Here is an 18,078-nt window from a genome sequence, read left to right on the forward strand (position 1 = left end):
TCACTGTTTCTTTTTATGTGGCTACTAAAAAATTAAATATTACATATAAAGCCCATAATATATTTTTATAGGACAGGGCTAGAAGCTGAGAAGAGAAAAAATTCTTTAATTAAATAAACTACGAATATTTCAGGTAGAAGAAATACTGCATTCAATAAAATAAAAAGAATGCTATAAAAGGGACAAAAAACTAGAATTCTTGGAAATTAACACATGATCTCAGAAATGAAATAGTTTACAGTAGGAATGCAAGATAAAGCTGAGGGAATTTTTTAGACAGAATTAAAAGAAAACAAAAACAAAAGAAAGAAAGAATAGGGAAAAGGGAAGGAAGCTAGAGAACCAATGCAAGTTGTATCCAAATGCAAGTTCCAGAAAAAAAACACAGAGAAAATAGAGGGGAAAAATAGAGCAAGAAAATTAAAGTTCCACGAACTAAAGGACAACTAATCAGAATGACAGAAACTGTGGAGTGCCTGAAAGAGTGGATGAAAATACACCCATATCAAGGCATAGGCTGTGAAATTTGAGGATAGTGGATAGCAAAAGATTCTACAAGTTTTCAGAGTGAAAACAATAGGCTACATATAAATAGTCAGGAATGAGAAGGATTTTAGGCTTCAAAGAAAACAATTTTAAAAAATGCCTTCAAATTTTCAAAGAAAAATAATTTCCAGCCTAGAATATTATAACCTTCCTTACTACCCACTCTTCCATTCTTATTCAAGGAAGCAAAGTAAAGACATTTACAGATCAAACAGTTTCAAATGTTTAGTCTTAGTCCACTTTGCTCCAGGATGGCCCTGACCAAAACAGGAGAATAAATTAAAAACAAGAAGACATGACACAGAAGACAGGTGTTCCTCACAGAAGAGAGTGGAGAAGAGAGATCCCAGGATAACAGCTCTTCCCATATTAAAAAGGACCCAGAAGAACAGAGCTCCTGAGTTGGACACGTTGAGGACCAACATTACTATGCTCTCTGCAACTGTCATCATTTTCACTCAAGGACAGAGCTTTACCCAAGGACAGAATGCAGCTGGCCCTGGCCCAGATCTTTTGAACTTGGCTTATCATGACAAAGTGCTGATTCTTCCTGCAACCCTTCCATGAGCTACTGCCTGAGACACTATGGCCACTTAATCCACCACAGCAGCATTTTTTTCAGACCTACTCCTGCAACAAGCGTGTATAAGAGTGAGCACAAAGAGAAAATATAAAGCACTTCACTGCTGACCACATTCCTGCTGACCTTGCAGTACTAAGCTTATAGGATATCCCTGACTGATGCCCCAACCATAGTGAACTTCATGTTCCCTGAACGCATTCACACCTCAATCACTAACCTCCCCCAATAGCTATTTTAAAATACCAGTGAAACTAAAGCCAAACCACTACTGAATCCTTCATATAACAGTGTGAATAGTAAACTTTCCTTAAACAGTTAGGTTTATGCTTTCTACTCAGTTTTCTAGAACTTGATACTTTCTGTTGTACATATATTGTGAGGCTTCCCTTGTGGCTCAGTTGGTAAAGAATCTGCCTTTAATGCAGGAGACCTGGGTTTGATCCCTGGATTGGGAAGATTCCCCTTGGAGAAGGAAATGGCAACCCACTCCAGTATTCTTGCTTGGGAAATCCCACGGGCAGAGCAGCCTGGAGGGCTACAGTCCATGAGGTTGCAAGAGTTGGACACAACTTTGTGGCTAAACCACTATTCCTAAATATATGAACAATATTTAGGAATACACAACAGGTATTAAAACAGTTAAGAAAAGACAGGGAGGTATTAACACGGTTACAAAACACCACTGGGTAGAGATGCAGGCTGCAACTGTGGCGTGGCATATAGGGGCCTACAAAGTACAGGAATATTCTAAGGAGCTAAGTGATGGAAAATGAGGATTTTTATTATTATGGGTCTTTAAATTGTACATACATTTTATACACTCTTTGATCTGTACTTTAATAATTGGAAAGATATTGATATGGTTTATATCAATGAAAAATGTGTGCAGCAAACATTATCAGCAAATTGCAAATTGTATTTTTGCTCTATTTAATGGTAAGTTTCAATGGTAAAAACTTTACCTGTCGAAGGTATAATTTTAAGACATCACAGATATCATGTGAGCTAAATTCTGAAATGTCTACCAAGTGCATTCCATTTTCCAAGGCTTGACACAGTTTTTCAGTTTTGATTTTGTTTCCACATACACGATAAATTCCCTTGAGAAAAGAGAAAAAATTTTGCAAAAAATTTTGCTTCAGTACAAATGGTTAAATGCATATAGCTATATATACTTTGATTCTTACTAATATTTTAGGAAAAAAACTAGGACCAAATAAGGTAATATTTTTCAAATAAATCTGAATAAATTCAGTTACTTAGTAAAAACTGAGAGCATTGTTCTCCTTTAGTGTATCCTTATGACTAGAACAAATCACATTTATGCTTTAAAATTATTAACTTTAAAAATTATAGTGTACCTGTAGACTCAAGGCTCTATTTTCAATCTCTGAGGCACACATTTTGAGTACAAAAGGGATGCCATCTGGTTCCTTTTTTGCAACCTGTGTGAACTCTGCTCCAAATAAGTGCATTTTCCCCGTAAGTTTCTGATGACCACAAATGATGACTAAATTTTCCAAACACTTTCGGTGACAAACAAGGAGACACTACAAGAAAATGACAGTTTAAAATGGTTAATTCACCTTAAATCTGTTCACAAAAGGACAAACTACAGGTAGAGTGATAAAATAACAAAAATGAGTTTAAAAGGTATTACTTGGGTTTGAAATACATTTGATAGCAAAATAAAATATAAAATTATAGAAGGAACACTGTGGTTCAATTTTTTAAAAATACATTTGCAAAAGATCTTAACTGGTAAAATTAATATCAAAAATGTATAAAGCAAAAAGGATAAAAGGGCTAATATAATTTCAGAAAGATCTTACCTCTTCGCATTCAACACCCTGGAATACCACAATGCCTTCACAATCCCTGCACTTGGTGGGGGATCTCAGTTTGCGAAGTTTGTGAGTGAGAGCTGCCTTTGACATCAACGTTTTCTTAAAGGTTCCAAGAGAATTGGGTCCTTCCAACAGAAGCAGGGTAGCATACAAGAATGATTAGCAGGACAGAAAAAATTACACCACATGATACTATACTTTAAAAGATTTTTAAATAAGATTACAAAAAGTTATGACTTTAGTCTGTAACATCAAAATAAGCACCAAATGTACAGATCCCTTATAAGGCACACATTCATCAAACATTTAAGCTATGAGTAAAAATCATCATCAAACCAATAACATACTTCTAAAATACCATGGCACAAGGTTTCCAGAATTAGAAAATTTACAGTTATTAACAAGACCTTCATTTCACAGGCGCCATTACATTCTTAGAGAAGGACCTTATAAAAGTTTGGAAGAAAACTAGCTCTATGAGTTTAGTGTGTCAGGATTATTTGCATTAATGATAAAGCTATACTTGATTTATTATAAAATTACAGATAATAGTAGTTATCTATAAATATCCTACCAGAGGTCAGGTATTCTGTATTATTTTAGAAAATGATGCCAAAACAAGTATCGGGAGGTCTCAAGTGAAGCCATTAACGTAACTGACTGCTCTTTTATGTCCTTCTGTATCCATAGATTTCCCTGCCCTCAAGAAGTACGTGTATTTTATTTACTTTTCCTGCCTAGCTTCTTACACTATTTCTTTTGAAGAGGATTTTCTCATATAGAAATTCTCAGAAATAGAATTTCTTCTGTACACTCTGAACAATTAAGTTGCTATAAAGTTTCTGAAAGATAAAAATATCTAGCCTTTTGGACTTCTCTGGTGGTCCAATGATTAAGAATCTGTGTTCCAATGCAGGGGACGCAGGTTTGATCCCTGGTTGGGGGAACTAAGATCCCACATGCTATGGGGCAACTACCAAGCCCACATACCACAACTAAGACCCAATGCAGCCAAAAATAAATAAATATATATTTAAAAAATATCTAGCCTATTTGAGCATCACACCAACACATTTTAGCTCTAATAGTTTTCCTGCTTATTCTTATATTTTTATTTGTAACATTTGATTAATACACTATGAACTCATAAATAATTTGTTGGGATATATCTAAGTCAATACAATACACAGTAAAGTAATTCTTTAAACCATACTACTTCTTCCTAATATCATGCAGTGCTACTGATTCAGCTAGTTTAGTGGAAACGTGATTCAGGTGAGAGTAATACCAGCTTCTGAAGGGGAGGGTGGCTCTCTTTCATCCAGATCATCTGCAGAAGACATGGTGCCACTGGATGGAGTTCGTGGAAGTTTCCGATGAAAGTCTCCTAAAAGAAAATTCATTGAGAGTTTAAGAAATGGGTAATGACAGCATTTTTTGAATAACACAAGTCATGCTGTTTTATTAGCTACAGTATCAACATTTGCTTCCATTCAGACTGTGGATACACAGGATCCTAATACTTATTACTGAGAACAAAAGAGAATGAGCCAAATCTGACTTTTCCAAATAAATCTAAAACAAACTGAGGGTCACATATTCCAATGAGACCTCAATTGTCAACTTCTGATAGTGTTAGAGATTATAAACTCTACAAGAATAGAGAGTATTTTCTATTCAAGCCTTATATCTAATATCTGACAGAATAGTAAAGCTGTCATTACTTGTTTGTTGAATTAAGTGATAAACAAATATAGTGTACCCTAAAGCTTTCTATAATAAAATATACAAAAATCTACAAACACAGCAATGTAACAGTACCATCACATTTATGTTGCTAATAAGACAGGAGCCTGAGAACCAGGAACAATGATCCTGGCCAGGAGCTAAGAGTTCATGACATAAGTTGTCAGCCAAGGAACCTGCCAGTTGTCTCAAAGCGTGTTTGGAAGCAGCCCAACCAGGTAATGAGGTTTATTTGCTCCGTGCTGACCCTACAAACAGGGCTGTCTCTAAGTGGAAGTTTACATTTAACTCACGGCTTTAAGAGTCTTCAGTTCAGAGTTAGAAAGTACTTCACTAATTATTTAAACCACTTCCTCTCTCTCAAAAGATTCCTTCCCCTCTTCAAACTATGCTTAAAAGGTGGTCATCTAGTTTTTCTTTTGAATGTGTCCCCAAATGACTAAGAGATCATGAAGCCACATGTTCATTTTAAAACTACTATAACTGTAAAACAAGGGCTCCCAAGGCGGCTCAGTGGTAAAGAATCCCCCTGCCAAGCAGGAGATAGAGTTTCGACGCCTGGGTCGGGAAGATCCCCTGGAATAGGGAATAGCAACCCACTTCAGTATTCTTGCCTGATAAATCCCATGGACAGAGGAACCCAATAGGAAACACCCAATTCATGGGGTGGCAAAGACTCAGACACGACTTAGCAACTAAGCAGCGGCAGCAGCAGCAATTGTAAAAATGACTTCCTTTCATTACTGAGCAGAAACCTACCACTTATAAATCCCAGCCCTGGTCACATGTCTCCTCACAAAGCACTCTGACTCTCATCCCTTTCCACTTCCAGTGTCTGAGATGGCTGTCACAAGGCTATGCATCCTTGGGTCTTTACCCATTTATCATGTGACCAGATTCTAAGTTTTCATCTTTATCACATGAAGTCTTACAGGATTCCAAATAATTTAGGGCTTGCTCCAGACTGAGTCTAAATTCATGGGAATAGCTAGAACCTGTTTTTATAAAGCTAATTATAAATATTCAGTTAAATAGTTAGTCTCACATCTCCAAAGTGTTCCTGAACAGCAATAATTTTAAAGTAGGCCTCAAACTAGTTGGTGACAACCTGCCTGTAAACCCCAGTGCTACACAGAAGTCATTTCTAACTTTAAAGTCAAAGATATATTTACATGAATAAAATTTCTGAACTATGTAGAACACCAAAGAAATAGTCATTAGTCTTTTATTTTGAGGAAGGTTAAATCCTATAACGTATCTCCTGGAATGCCAAGATCCTAGGAGAAAGAAACGTAGCCAGGAAGAACAGGATTGGAACAGTCTTTGGTAGAAGACTGAAGGAGAAAGAACATGGAAAGCAATAACCTCAAGGGTTCAAGTGACCCATTCTTCTCTTGCTAGCTGTTTACAAGTCATTCTCTTTGAAGCCATTAGGAGAGAATTCAAAACATCTATTCTGCCTCTCTAAAGAGGATGAGATTATCTTTATCAAAGTACCTTAAAGCACATTTATAAAAAACGAGTAAGTTATCACAGGCACAAGAACTGGTATTCATTTTATGACTCATTACAGTGATTAACTACAAAACAACCCAAAAGACAGAAGATAAATTATGTTCACAGAATGGAAAACTATACAGCATATAGCATAAAATAAAAGACAGTTTCTCACATATCAATAGGAATCTCAGAATTCATAAAAGAGGTCACAAAAGAACAATATGATTCTGTCTGCCTAGTATTCCAAAGAGGGCAAAGCTCAACTACATGAATACTAAAATATTTAAAGTAGCCAGGGAAAGATAAACAAAATTCAGGATGATGGTTCATCTGGTGAGTGACAAGGCAAGGTTATCAAGGAGGTATACACAGGGGCCTTCTAATATACTCATAATGTTTTGTTAGGCTAGGTGTTGAATATGTATGGGTTTGTTCTATGATTTTTATTTAAATTGTACATATACATGTACATATTTCTCTCTCTGAGACAGTTCATTATAAAAATAAGATAGTTATAAACAACAAGGATTTACTGCATAGCACAATGAACTATATTCAGTATCTTGTAATAAACTATAATGGAAAGGAATCCAAAAAGTATGTAGATATATACCTAAATATATGTATAACCTATTCACTTTGCTGGACATTTAAAACTAACACAATATTGCAAATTAACTATACTTCAATTAAAAAAAAAGAAAAAGGAAAATAAAGTAGCTAAGATATCCCCAAAAAGGAATCTTTTCATCTTTCACTGAATTTTCACTCCAGACTTAATACTTATGTACCTGGACTTATAGATTCAGAATCCAGAGATCTAGATTCACTGCTTCCCCCAGTGCTCTCAGAATCACTAAACATTCCAAATGTCCATGACCTTAGAAAAGATGGACCTTTAAGAAAAAAACAGTTAAAGTCAAACTTGGCTACAGATGAATTTCATAAGGCAAAATGCTGACATTATTTAAAATGAGACAAGTCAAACTTCTCTAACAGTGTGACACAGCTGACAGGCACAGTGCTCACAACTATGAATAAAGCTTCATAAGGTTATAATTCAAGGCCTGATTTTTAAATTCCAGACCTGCAACTCATTTAATGATCACATTTAAACAATTTTAGCTTTCATGAATTAGTTCTCTTTTTAGTGTGAAAAACTACCTGTTATGTCTGCACTGTTAGAGCATCTGTCCTCTTCAGTCTTATTAGAGTTGTCAGGAAGGCGTACAACGTCTTCTAAAGAGTCAGAAGGTCCGTATCCAGAAATGGGAGGACTGCTTAATTGTTTATTTACATTCCTAAGAAAACCCAAATAAAATTCTTCATACAGAAAAATGACAAATCATCAGCCCACTTTATTTTCAGAAATATCTGTTAATTTAACGAATAGAGTAATCAAATAAACTAAATATTAAGAAACATATTATACAGTTGAACTTCTTAAAAGATGTGAACAAAACTTATTAATCATTTTTATTTATTACAGTTGAAACTTGAAAAAGAGGAGCAAAAATACAGTCAATTATTCATAACACGGTTAAACTTTTCAAGTATAACCTGTGTGGATTTCTAAATCTCAAATAGCTCTGCGTCAAAATGGAAAGCTTTACTCTAAGTCAATTACATCTTAAATATTTTAAAAATTCAGAAAGTTTTAAAGTTGATGCTGTCAGTGTTAGAAACGACACCACCTGACACCAGATAGTAAACTCAGCAATAAAGATTTTATATCGAGAAATAATTTCTTCTATATGTTAATTCTCACCCATCAACTTTCTCCTCTTCAGCTGAATTTGTGGCCCTGACAAACTCACTGTACTCTTGGCCTGGGTCATAGAGTTTGGCACTATCACAGAGAGATTGTAAACTGCTTGAGAGGGAGGCAGCCTGCAGGTGCTGCATCTGGAAGAGGTTAACTGTTACCTATGGTCACAAACAAAACAAAACAAAAAGGTAAAAGAGTCATGCTACATAGAATGCTATGTACATACACATTTATTTCAAGTAACAGTACCAAGAAAAAAGCCACACAGTGAAGAATTCAACAGTGAATATCATCGTGAGCACACTATGTCACCTGACTTTGTACAAGGACTAAATTGGGGCAGGGGGGCACGGAGAGTAGTTTTAATCAAGTATCTAGGATCAATCATTTCCAGCAAAGCTGGCTTTAATCTGAAAGGTTTAAAAACACAACCCATGCCCCTACAGGTTCACAATTTTAGGAGATGGATGTGTTTCTGATGATCCCAGCTTTGTACTCTAATGGTCTGACCGTAACTGTCTACACTGAAAAACATGGAGGAAAAATTCCAATCAGAGCACTGAGTTTCACTTCTTCAATCCTATAAAAATAGAAATGCTTTATACTTATAATGTGTCCTACAGCACTCAGTTTTTATAATTAGGTACTATCTTGAATCTATTCAAAATAATTATTCCATTGAATTTCTACAAATGCCTAACATGCCTACTGTCACGACTGCCACTTACAGGAACAACAAAAATAAGCAGAGAGAGTGTTTATAATATACCAGGTCCATCGTGAGAACTGTACATGAATTAACTACTCTCATGTTCATAAAAATCCAAGTTTTGGGTATATTACAGCAAATAAATTGATGAAATCCCAGTCCTCATATAAGAGTTTGCATTTTCCTGAGGGTGGGAGTTGAAGACAGAGGAAAAATTAAGTAAGATAATTTCTGGTACTGAAAACTGCTACAAACATGATATAAGATTGTCAGGTTATGGAATATGATCAGGTATGTGTTTGCAAAAGGGTACTTTTGATATGACAGTTTCGTGAACGACTCTCTGAGGAGGTAGTGTCTGAACTGGACCTGATATAACAGAGAACCAGAGAGAAGTTCCAGGGAGAAAATCAATACAAACAGAAGAGATAGTGCAAAGACCCTAGGGCAAAAGTGAGTAAGAAAGAACCTGTCATGCGCAAGAAACAGATGAAAGGTCAGTGTGGAGTTTCAGTTTGAGATAAAGCCAAACAGGGAAGACGGCGTCTAAACCAAGGTAAGGTACAACAGGAAGCCAGTGGAGGCTTCCCTGGTGACTCAGTCGGTAAAGAATCCACCCGCAGTGCGGGAGACCTGGGTTCGATCCCTGGGTTGGGAAGATCCCCTGGAGGAGGGTATGGCAAGCCACTCCAGTACTCTTGCCTGGAAAATCCCCATGGTCAGAGTCTGGAAGGCTGCAGTCCATGGGGCTGCAAAGAGTCAGACGGGACTGAGCGACCAAGTACAACATACAGCACAGCACAGGGTTTGTAACATGATCTGACTTTTCTAAATGCCACTCCCACTGCTGTGCGGGAAGTGTGAATGAAGCCAAATTTCGATCAGCATAATGTTATTTCAAAGACTGCCATGTTTCCTCTTCATCTCTTTTGATTACCAGATGATATGCTGAACTTTTGATTAGACTCTAAGTCCTTTCCAAGGTAGATAGGCATTCTCCAAGGATAACTAGGAGTCAGCATAAATAGTATTTGAAAAAGTGCACATAACAGAATCACTTGTTCCTCCTTCAAGTAACATGGGAAATTCAGATTGTGGATGGTAAAGTTTAAGTCAAACAATTAGCTGTAATTGGGAATTCTCTGGTTAATGGTAAACTGAACTGAATTCTCTTGATCCTAAAGGTAATTTTATGTCCATTTTTAATACTTTTTAATAAACTTTATGAATCTAGTTAGAAACACTAATAATTTTAAAAAGTCAAATAAATACACAGGCATAATCAATCAACTCATCCACTTAATGTTTGTCTATGCTGCTGCTGCTGCTGCTGCTAAGTCGCTTCAGTCGTATCCAACTCTGTGTGACCCCATAGATGGCAGCCCATCAGGCTCTGCCGTCCCTGGGATTCTCCAGGCAAGAACACTGGAGTGGGTTGCCATTTCCTTCTCCAATGCATGAAAGTGAAAAGTGAAAGTGAAGTCACTCAGTCCTGTTCAACTCTTAGCAACCCCATGAACTGTAGCCTACCAGGCTTCTCCGCCCATGGGATTTTCCAGGCAAGAGTACTGGAATGGGTTGCCATTGCCTTCTCCGATGTTTGTCTATGGGTACTTATAAATGAAGCCTTATATGTACTGGAAGTCCAATCTTAAAATCTCTTTTCCCTAAATTATTCAGTCTTCTCCCTCACCTAACAGAAATGCTAAAGATTGAAGTCCCCATGGGGTAGATCCTGCAGGACTTGCTGGGAATCTTCACTGGGGTGGCTCATGGGTACTTCAAAAATCATCATGTCTCTAAGATCTTTTTGTCCCCTAATCCCCTCCTGAGTCTGGGACTTTGTCCTTTTCTTGTAGGTCCCCAATGAATAACAGCACAGTGGCCTAAGTGCTTCATAAAGGGTAAATGACCAAATGAATAGTAGTAGAAAGTGTTATCAGTCAAGGTCATACTGAAATCCTGCATGTTTTCTGTTACTGTTCACTCAAGAACAGAGGATTTTCAACTCTATGCCCAGCTTTCATCATCTACATTTAATCTTTAGTTACTCCATGGGCATACAGATTAGCACAAATTTTTCTGAGAGTTGCTGAAATAGAGTATTTCATAATTTCCAATCAATGGGAAAAGTTTCTCTCATATACATTAGCAATAATCTAAAATTTTTTGTTCAATATTTCTGTCCTACATTTTTTAAAGAGATAAAATTTTCATGAATGTTCTTTCAAAGGAAAGGAAAACCTCTTGTGCTAATGTTTCCCATCCTTCAAAGTCCGTTAATTTAATTAGTCCTTTGGTAATTGGTTTGGTCATTTCTCCTTGTTCTCACGGTAATGTAATTTTTTGGGGCCAAGATACATGCATTCCAGGATCTTAGTTCCTAGACCAGGGATTGAACTCACTTTTCTCCTCGGTGAAAGCACGGAGTCCTAGCCACTCAACTGCCTGGAAATGCCCTACGTAATGTAATTATCCTACATCTCATATCCTTCAACACTTCCTAATTCAATACAGAGTAATTCCTGATGTTTATGCTGTAACTTACAATTTTGCTGGGACTGATTTATGTATTTTCCTTAAGATAGTGAGTGAATATAACTGAGTGTCCAGCATCTTTGTATTTCAGATGACTTTGTTTTCTTTTCAATGATAGATGTAATAATAACAGATCCTAGAGTGAGAACAAAATTCTTTTGAAAACAATTTGAGAGATGGTGATGCAAAATAGTCACCCAAAATTCCCCAATTCTTCTCTGATGGAGAAGAAAACAAAGAAATCTGAGAAAATTATGGCTCTTACCTTGGGGGAAAAGCACCTACATTCAAGAACTGAATGCTGGATTTGGTATCTGCTTGGATTTGCATGTGAATGTCAAAGAGAAGGAGTAAAACTGATTAAACTGGTTCAAAAGAACTCCAGCTAATAAGAAATTCTGCTCACAAATATACATAGGGAGAAACTTCCCATAAACAGACTATACATTACATGCTGTAGTGATTTTCAGGAGTTTGTGTATTTGTTCAAGTTTGGGGAACTTGTACCTCAAAGTCTACTTCATACATGGATAAGTACTGCTCTACAATTTTTCAGATGTATTAATTCTCTCTCCCTAGATAAATGCTAAAACTCCTTGAGAGCGGGTATCTGTTGTATATTTCTTTTAAATAAATAGTAGGCAATAACAATAGTGGTATCATCATGCATATTATGACTCTAACGGCACAAAGTGAAGAGGAACTAAAGTGCCTCTTGATGAGGGTGAAAGAGGAGTGAAAAAGCTGGCTTGAAAGTCAACATTTAAAAAATTAAGAGCATGGCATTTTGTCCCAACACTTCACGGCAAATAGAAGGGAAAAAAGTGGAAACAGTGACCGATTTTACTTTCTTGGGCTCCAAAATCACTGCAGATGGTGACTGCAGGCATGAAATTAAAAGACGCTCGCTCCTTGGAAGAAAAGCTATGAGAAACCTAAACAGCATATAAAAAGTAGAGACATCACTATGCTGACAAAGGTCCATATAGTTAAAGCTATGGTTTTTCCAGTAGTCAAGTATGGCTGTTGAGAGTAGGACAATAAAGAAAGAAGGCTGAGTACCAAAGAACTAATACTTTCGAAGCGTGGTGCTGGAGAAGAGACCCTACTGAGTCCCTTGGACTCCAAGGAGATCAAACCAGTCAATCCTAAAGGAAATCAACCCTTTAGGGGGGTCCCTGAATATTCATTGGAAGGATGGATGCTGAAGCTGAAGCTCCAAAACTCTGGCCACCTAATGCAAAGAGGTGGCTCACTGGAGAAAGATTAAAGGCAAAAAGAGAAGGGTGCAGCAGAGGATGAGATGGTTAGATAGTATCACTGACTCAATAGACATGAATTTGAGCAAACTCCAAGAGATACTGGAAGATAGAGGAGGCTGGCACTTACAATCAATGGGGTCACAAAGAGTTGGGCATAACTTAGCAACTGTACAATAGGCATTAACAAATACAAATATTATATTCAAAATTGTGTGCTTAAGTTGCTCAGTCATGTCCAACTCTTGCGACCCCATAGACTGCAGTCTGCCAGGCTCCATGGGATTCTCCAGGCAAGAATACTGGAATGGGTTGCCATGTCCTTCTCCAACAAAATTAGGTAACTTCTTATTTATATCACATCAAATTAAAAGAAATCATAATTGTTGGATCACCAAACAGCATCACTTTTTTAGATGGAGGCAGACAAATAAGATTAAGCTCATGAGAGAACTCAAAACTATGTTATATGCAGTAGTCAGATTTGAGGGTATTTAGTCTGAAAAAAAATCCAGGGACAGATATTTAAAGTGTTATCTTGTGGAAGAGGGATTATATCAATACAGCACAACTTGAAAGGTCTACAAGAAAACGGGTTTTTTTTGAAGTTCAATATACATGTCATACTAATTCTGGAGTTGTTCAAATCAAGGCTGGGTAATCATTCACAGCAAGATAGCATAGTATTTAGAAGCACCAGCTCTGAAGTCATTCTTCAAGTCTGGCTTTCCAACTTATATGGTGGGTGACTTTGATATCAAGTTGTTTATAACTACATTAAACATTTGTTTCCAAAAAAGTTAATGTGCAATAAATCTTGTAGGGGATCCTGTTCAAAATACAGATTCTGATATCAAAAGTCTAGGCCAAAATCCAAAATTCTGCATTCCTCATAGTACTTCCAAAGTAAGGAGAATGTGACTGGTACAAGGAATACACTTGGAGAAGAAAGATTTTCTAAACTTTAGTTTCCTCATCAGTAAAATGGAGCTTAAAACAATTATAGTTACCCCATATGATTTGTGGTAATTAAATGAGTTAATGAAGACAAACAGCTCAATACACTGGCAAACACATAATCTTAACTATCATTAGCTATTGTTTGAGGTAAAAGGACTTGTGAAAGGTAAAAAGTTGGCTTAAATAACTTACACAGGAATTTTGAATCCTGGGATTTTGTAATTCTTTTAAATATTTTTATTAAAATTGACTCTGTAAATTAACCACATATTAATTAATCAGAATTTGATAAACAAATGAGATACAATTTTAAACACCCAGAAATATTATAAGGAAGGTTTGTGATTCAAATGGAATAAGCTCACTTCCAAAGTCTCTCACTCAGTTTCCCTAAACACCCTGGACAGAATGCATGGATTAGCTATCTGAGGGCTCTGAAAAGTAAATGGCAGCAAGTAGATTGCGGAAACAAACTACAAATCAAGTTTTGACCAATCCGTGCTTTGCTTCCTGTCATTTTTTTCCTGCTAGTATTTCCCAGTCAGTACACTACTCCTACTCAAATACATGTGACTGAAAGAGTTGGGGAAATTCTCTAGTTTCTTTTGTATGTTTGTCTTCTCTCTTGCCCCAAGCCCTAAGATGAAGTCCTGTGGCAGGGTGAGTGAGGGCAGTAGCAGCAGAACAGACGTCTAAAGCTGAGGGAATTCTTTTCTGTAACTGTAGTCTGAAGAGTGAGGAGTCTGAAATTCCTGTTGTTTCTTTTTCTTTATCCTTCCCCAACTCAGCTCTCAAAGCAGCAGACTAGGCTGACTTCAGTTTCCCAGCCAGAAGGCCTCAAAGGGAGTCCTTAGTTGAAGAGTGAACCTAACTGGATCAAAAGCCTGCTAAACTTTTTAAGAATCAACACTCAATACAGGTTATAAAGAAAACCCAGAGTCACATAAGGTAATACTGAAATTGCCTAAGATATCATCCAAAATTACTTGTCATACAAAGAACTGGGACAATCTCAACAACTCATAAGAAAAAAGACAAAGAGATACCAACACTGAGATGACTCAGCTATTTGAATTATCATAGACTTTAAAGCAGATATTATTACATTTCAAGAAATAAGGGCCAACAATATCAAAATGTGGAAAGACTGAAGTCTCAGCAGAGAATTTGAAGACATAAAAAAGAAACAAGAGGAAATTTTACTACTAAAAAAATATCCAAAACAAAAAAAAATCAGTGGATTGACTGTATGGAAAAATGGAGATAACAACAAAAAAAGTCACTGAGCTTGAAGAAAGATCAGTAGAACAACATAAACAATCAGGAGAAAAAAAGATTGGGGGGAAAAAGGTCCTACATGTGGGATAATAACAAAAGGTCTGTCATTTGAGTTTTTAGGGTCTTAGAGGAAGACAAGGGACTGTTATCAAAAAAAAAAAAAAATCTGAAGGAAAAATAGCCAAATACTTCTTACACATTGAAAGAGTTAAATCTGTAGATCTAAGAACAGGAGAAACTCAACAAAAGCCACATCCAAATACACTGTAATCAAACTGCTGAAACCCAAAGACAAAGAAAAATTTTTGCAAGCAAAGAAAAACAACATGCTCCATATTAGCGGAACAATGATTCAAGTTTCTATGCATAGAAATTCTGGATGCCAGAGGCAGTGGAATAACATTTTTATAAATAAAGTATTAAAAGAACTGAATTCTAAATTCAGTGAAAATATCCTTCATGCATGAAGATGAAATAGACATTCTCAGATGAGAGACAACCAAGAGAGTTCATCACCAGTAGACCAACTATAAAATAAATGGTAAAAGAAGTTCTTTGGACAAAAGAGAAATTATATGGGAGAGAAGATGGAACCTCAGAGTGAAAGAATAATAACAGAAATGGTAAATATCTGGATAAATTCAAAAACTAATTTTATTCTCTTAAACTCTCTAAACTTTGAGACTTCTGAAAACCAAAATTGTGAGTTTGTCTGGTAAGGTTTTCAATGTATGCAGATCATACAACACTGTATGTAGATATCAACCACAACAAAAAATGAATAAAATAACTTATATGGTGGTATAGTTCTTACATTCCATTTTAACTTGGTAAAATATTAGTTCAAAGTAAACTGAAAATGCAGCCATTATAATCTTAGTGCAGCCATTTAAAGAAAAAACACTATACAAATGAACAGATATAATCAAAGACCCAATAGATATATTAAAATATATACAATAAATTAAACTTTAGACAATCATTTTAGATAAATTAAAATATAATTCTAGTATATAAATAAAACATTAAATTAAGTCTATAATAAATAAATTAAATAGATCAATTAAAATGTAATTCTAAAAAATTGTTGATTCATACAAAAAAGGCATCAAAAGGGAAACAGATGAAGGGAAACATAAGGTACAAAGAGAAAACAAAAAATAGTAGGCCTAAATTTGCACATATATTTAACATTAAATATAAATGGTCTAACCATTCCATCAAAAGACGGAGATTTTTAAAAGGTCAACACTGAACACTATGCTATAATAACTTTATGTAAAATACATGTTTAAGTTAAAAGTGAAAGAATGGAAAAAGATATACCATGCTAAAAATGCTCGAAAGAAACCTTAACTACTTCTATCAATATTAAATAATGTAGAGTAAAAGGCAAGAAAAATTACCAGATAAAAAGACACATTTCATAAAGATAAAATGACCAATTCACCAAGAATATATAATAATCATTAGTGTACATAAGCAATTGAGACATTCAAAATATATAAAGGAAAAACTGAAAGAATTAAAAATATATAGTATGCTAAAAACGTCAAAACTCCTTTCTCAGTAATTGACAGAAACAAAAAGTAAATCGTCAAAGATATGGAAGAAATAAATAATACCATAAACCAAGAGGAACTAATCTACATTTATAGGTTACTCCAGCCAACCACAGCAGAATATACATTCTTTCAAGTGAATACATGAACAGTACCAAGATAAAGTATTTGTTTCACTATAACAGAATTAAACTAGAAATCAATATCAGGAAAATGTCCAGAAAATCCTCAAATAATTAGAAATTAAACAAGCTTCTATAATATCCATAGGTAAAATCAAAGTCTTGAGGAAAATTAGAAAATATTTTGAGTTGTATAAAAATGAAAATCCAAATTCAAAATTTGTGGGATGTAGATAAGCAGTGCTTAGAGAGAAATTAAACTCATTAACTATTTATATTAAAATAGAGAGGTCTTGATGAACAATCTAAGTTTCTACCTTTAAGAAACTAAAAGGAAAACTAAAAGCAAAATAAACCTAAAGTAAGCAGAAAGGAACCAAAAAAAGCAGAAAAAAAATTTAAGAAGAAAAGTAGAGAAAAACCAATGAAAGCTAAAGCTGTCTCTCAGAAAAGATCAACAAAATTTATAAACCTCTAGGCAGACTAACCAAAGAGAGAGGAAGTGAGAGAGAAGGCACAAATTACCAACATCAGGGAGGAAAGAGAGGATATCACTACAGCTCAATGAGACACTGAAAGGTTAAGAGTTATAAACAACACTAAATACACACTAAACAACACATAAATACAATAACTTAGATGAAAGGGTGGAACTAATTCCGCAAACTACCAAAGTTCACGTAAAAAGAACTAATTCAAACAGGCCTATATCAAAAGAAACTGAATACACAGGGAAAGATTTTCCAAAAAAATGAAAACTCCAAGCCAACTATTTCCACCAGGAAATGCCACAAAACATTTAAAGAAATAACACCAATTCTATACAATCTCTTCCAGAAAATAAAATAGGAAGCAACACTTCCCAACTTATTTTATGAGGTCAGAATTACCCTGATTCCAAAATCAGATAAAGGCAGTATAAGACAAAAAAAAAGTAAACAAAAACATAATACCAATATCTTTCATAAACAGAGAAGAAAAAACTATTCAACAAAATATCAGCAAATTGAATCCAGCAATTTATAAAAGGAACAATGTGTCACAAACAAAAGTGGCTTATCCCAAGAATGCAAGGATAGATCAAAACTTAAATATCAGTATCAGTATTATGAAGTAACTCATCATATTAACAGACTGAAGAAGAAAAACTCTATTATCACATCAAGTGATGCAAAAAAAATAATCATATGACAAAACCCAATATTTTCATGACAAAATTCTCAACAATTAGAAAAAAATTGAAATTCTTTAACATGATAAAAGGTATCTTCAAAAAATAACAAATCTTACAGGGACTTCTCTGGTGGCCCAGTGGCTAAGACTCTGCACTGCCAGTGCAGGGGGCCTGGGTCTGCTCCTTGTTGGGGGAACCATTTCCCACCTGCCGCAACTAAGAGTTCACATGCCACAACTAAAGAGACCTCATGATTGAAGGCAAAAGGAGAAGAGGGCGGCAGAAGATGAGATGGGTAGACAGACTCGCCGACTTAATGGACATGAATTTGAGCAAACTGTGGGAGACAGTGAAAGATAGGGAAGCCTGGCGTGTTGCAGTCCATGGGGTCAGACAGTCAGACATGACTTAGCAACTGAACAACACACCACAACGAAGATTGAGGATCCCTCATGCTGCAACTAGGACCCTGTGCAGCAAAATAGA

At 35.6% G+C, this 18,078-nt stretch overlaps 1 protein-coding gene across 6 annotated transcripts in view; it reads right to left on the bottom strand.

Moving 5' to 3' along the window:
• Positions 1-18,078, bottom strand: part of ARHGAP29 (Rho GTPase activating protein 29) — a 79,806-nt gene that overhangs the window by 11,094 nt on the left and 50,634 nt on the right. For all 6 annotated transcript variants that reach the window (XM_018045783.1, XM_018045785.1, XM_018045786.1 and 3 more), the window contains 7 exons: positions 7,991-8,148; positions 7,387-7,523; positions 7,014-7,118; positions 4,265-4,363; positions 2,962-3,101; positions 2,491-2,679; positions 2,092-2,229 (listed from right to left, as the gene is read on the bottom strand). In XM_018045783.1, coding sequence (XP_017901272.1) covers positions 2,092-2,229; positions 2,491-2,679; positions 2,962-3,101; positions 4,265-4,363; positions 7,014-7,118; positions 7,387-7,523; positions 7,991-8,148 — 966 coding nt within the window. The remainder of the gene's footprint in view (positions 1-2,091; positions 2,230-2,490; positions 2,680-2,961; positions 3,102-4,264; positions 4,364-7,013; positions 7,119-7,386; positions 7,524-7,990; positions 8,149-18,078) is intronic.

Source organism: Capra hircus, chromosome 3 (assembly GCF_001704415.2).
Source record: "Capra hircus breed San Clemente chromosome 3, ASM170441v1, whole genome shotgun sequence".
Classification (NCBI taxonomy): Eukaryota; Metazoa; Chordata; class Mammalia; order Artiodactyla; family Bovidae; genus Capra; species Capra hircus.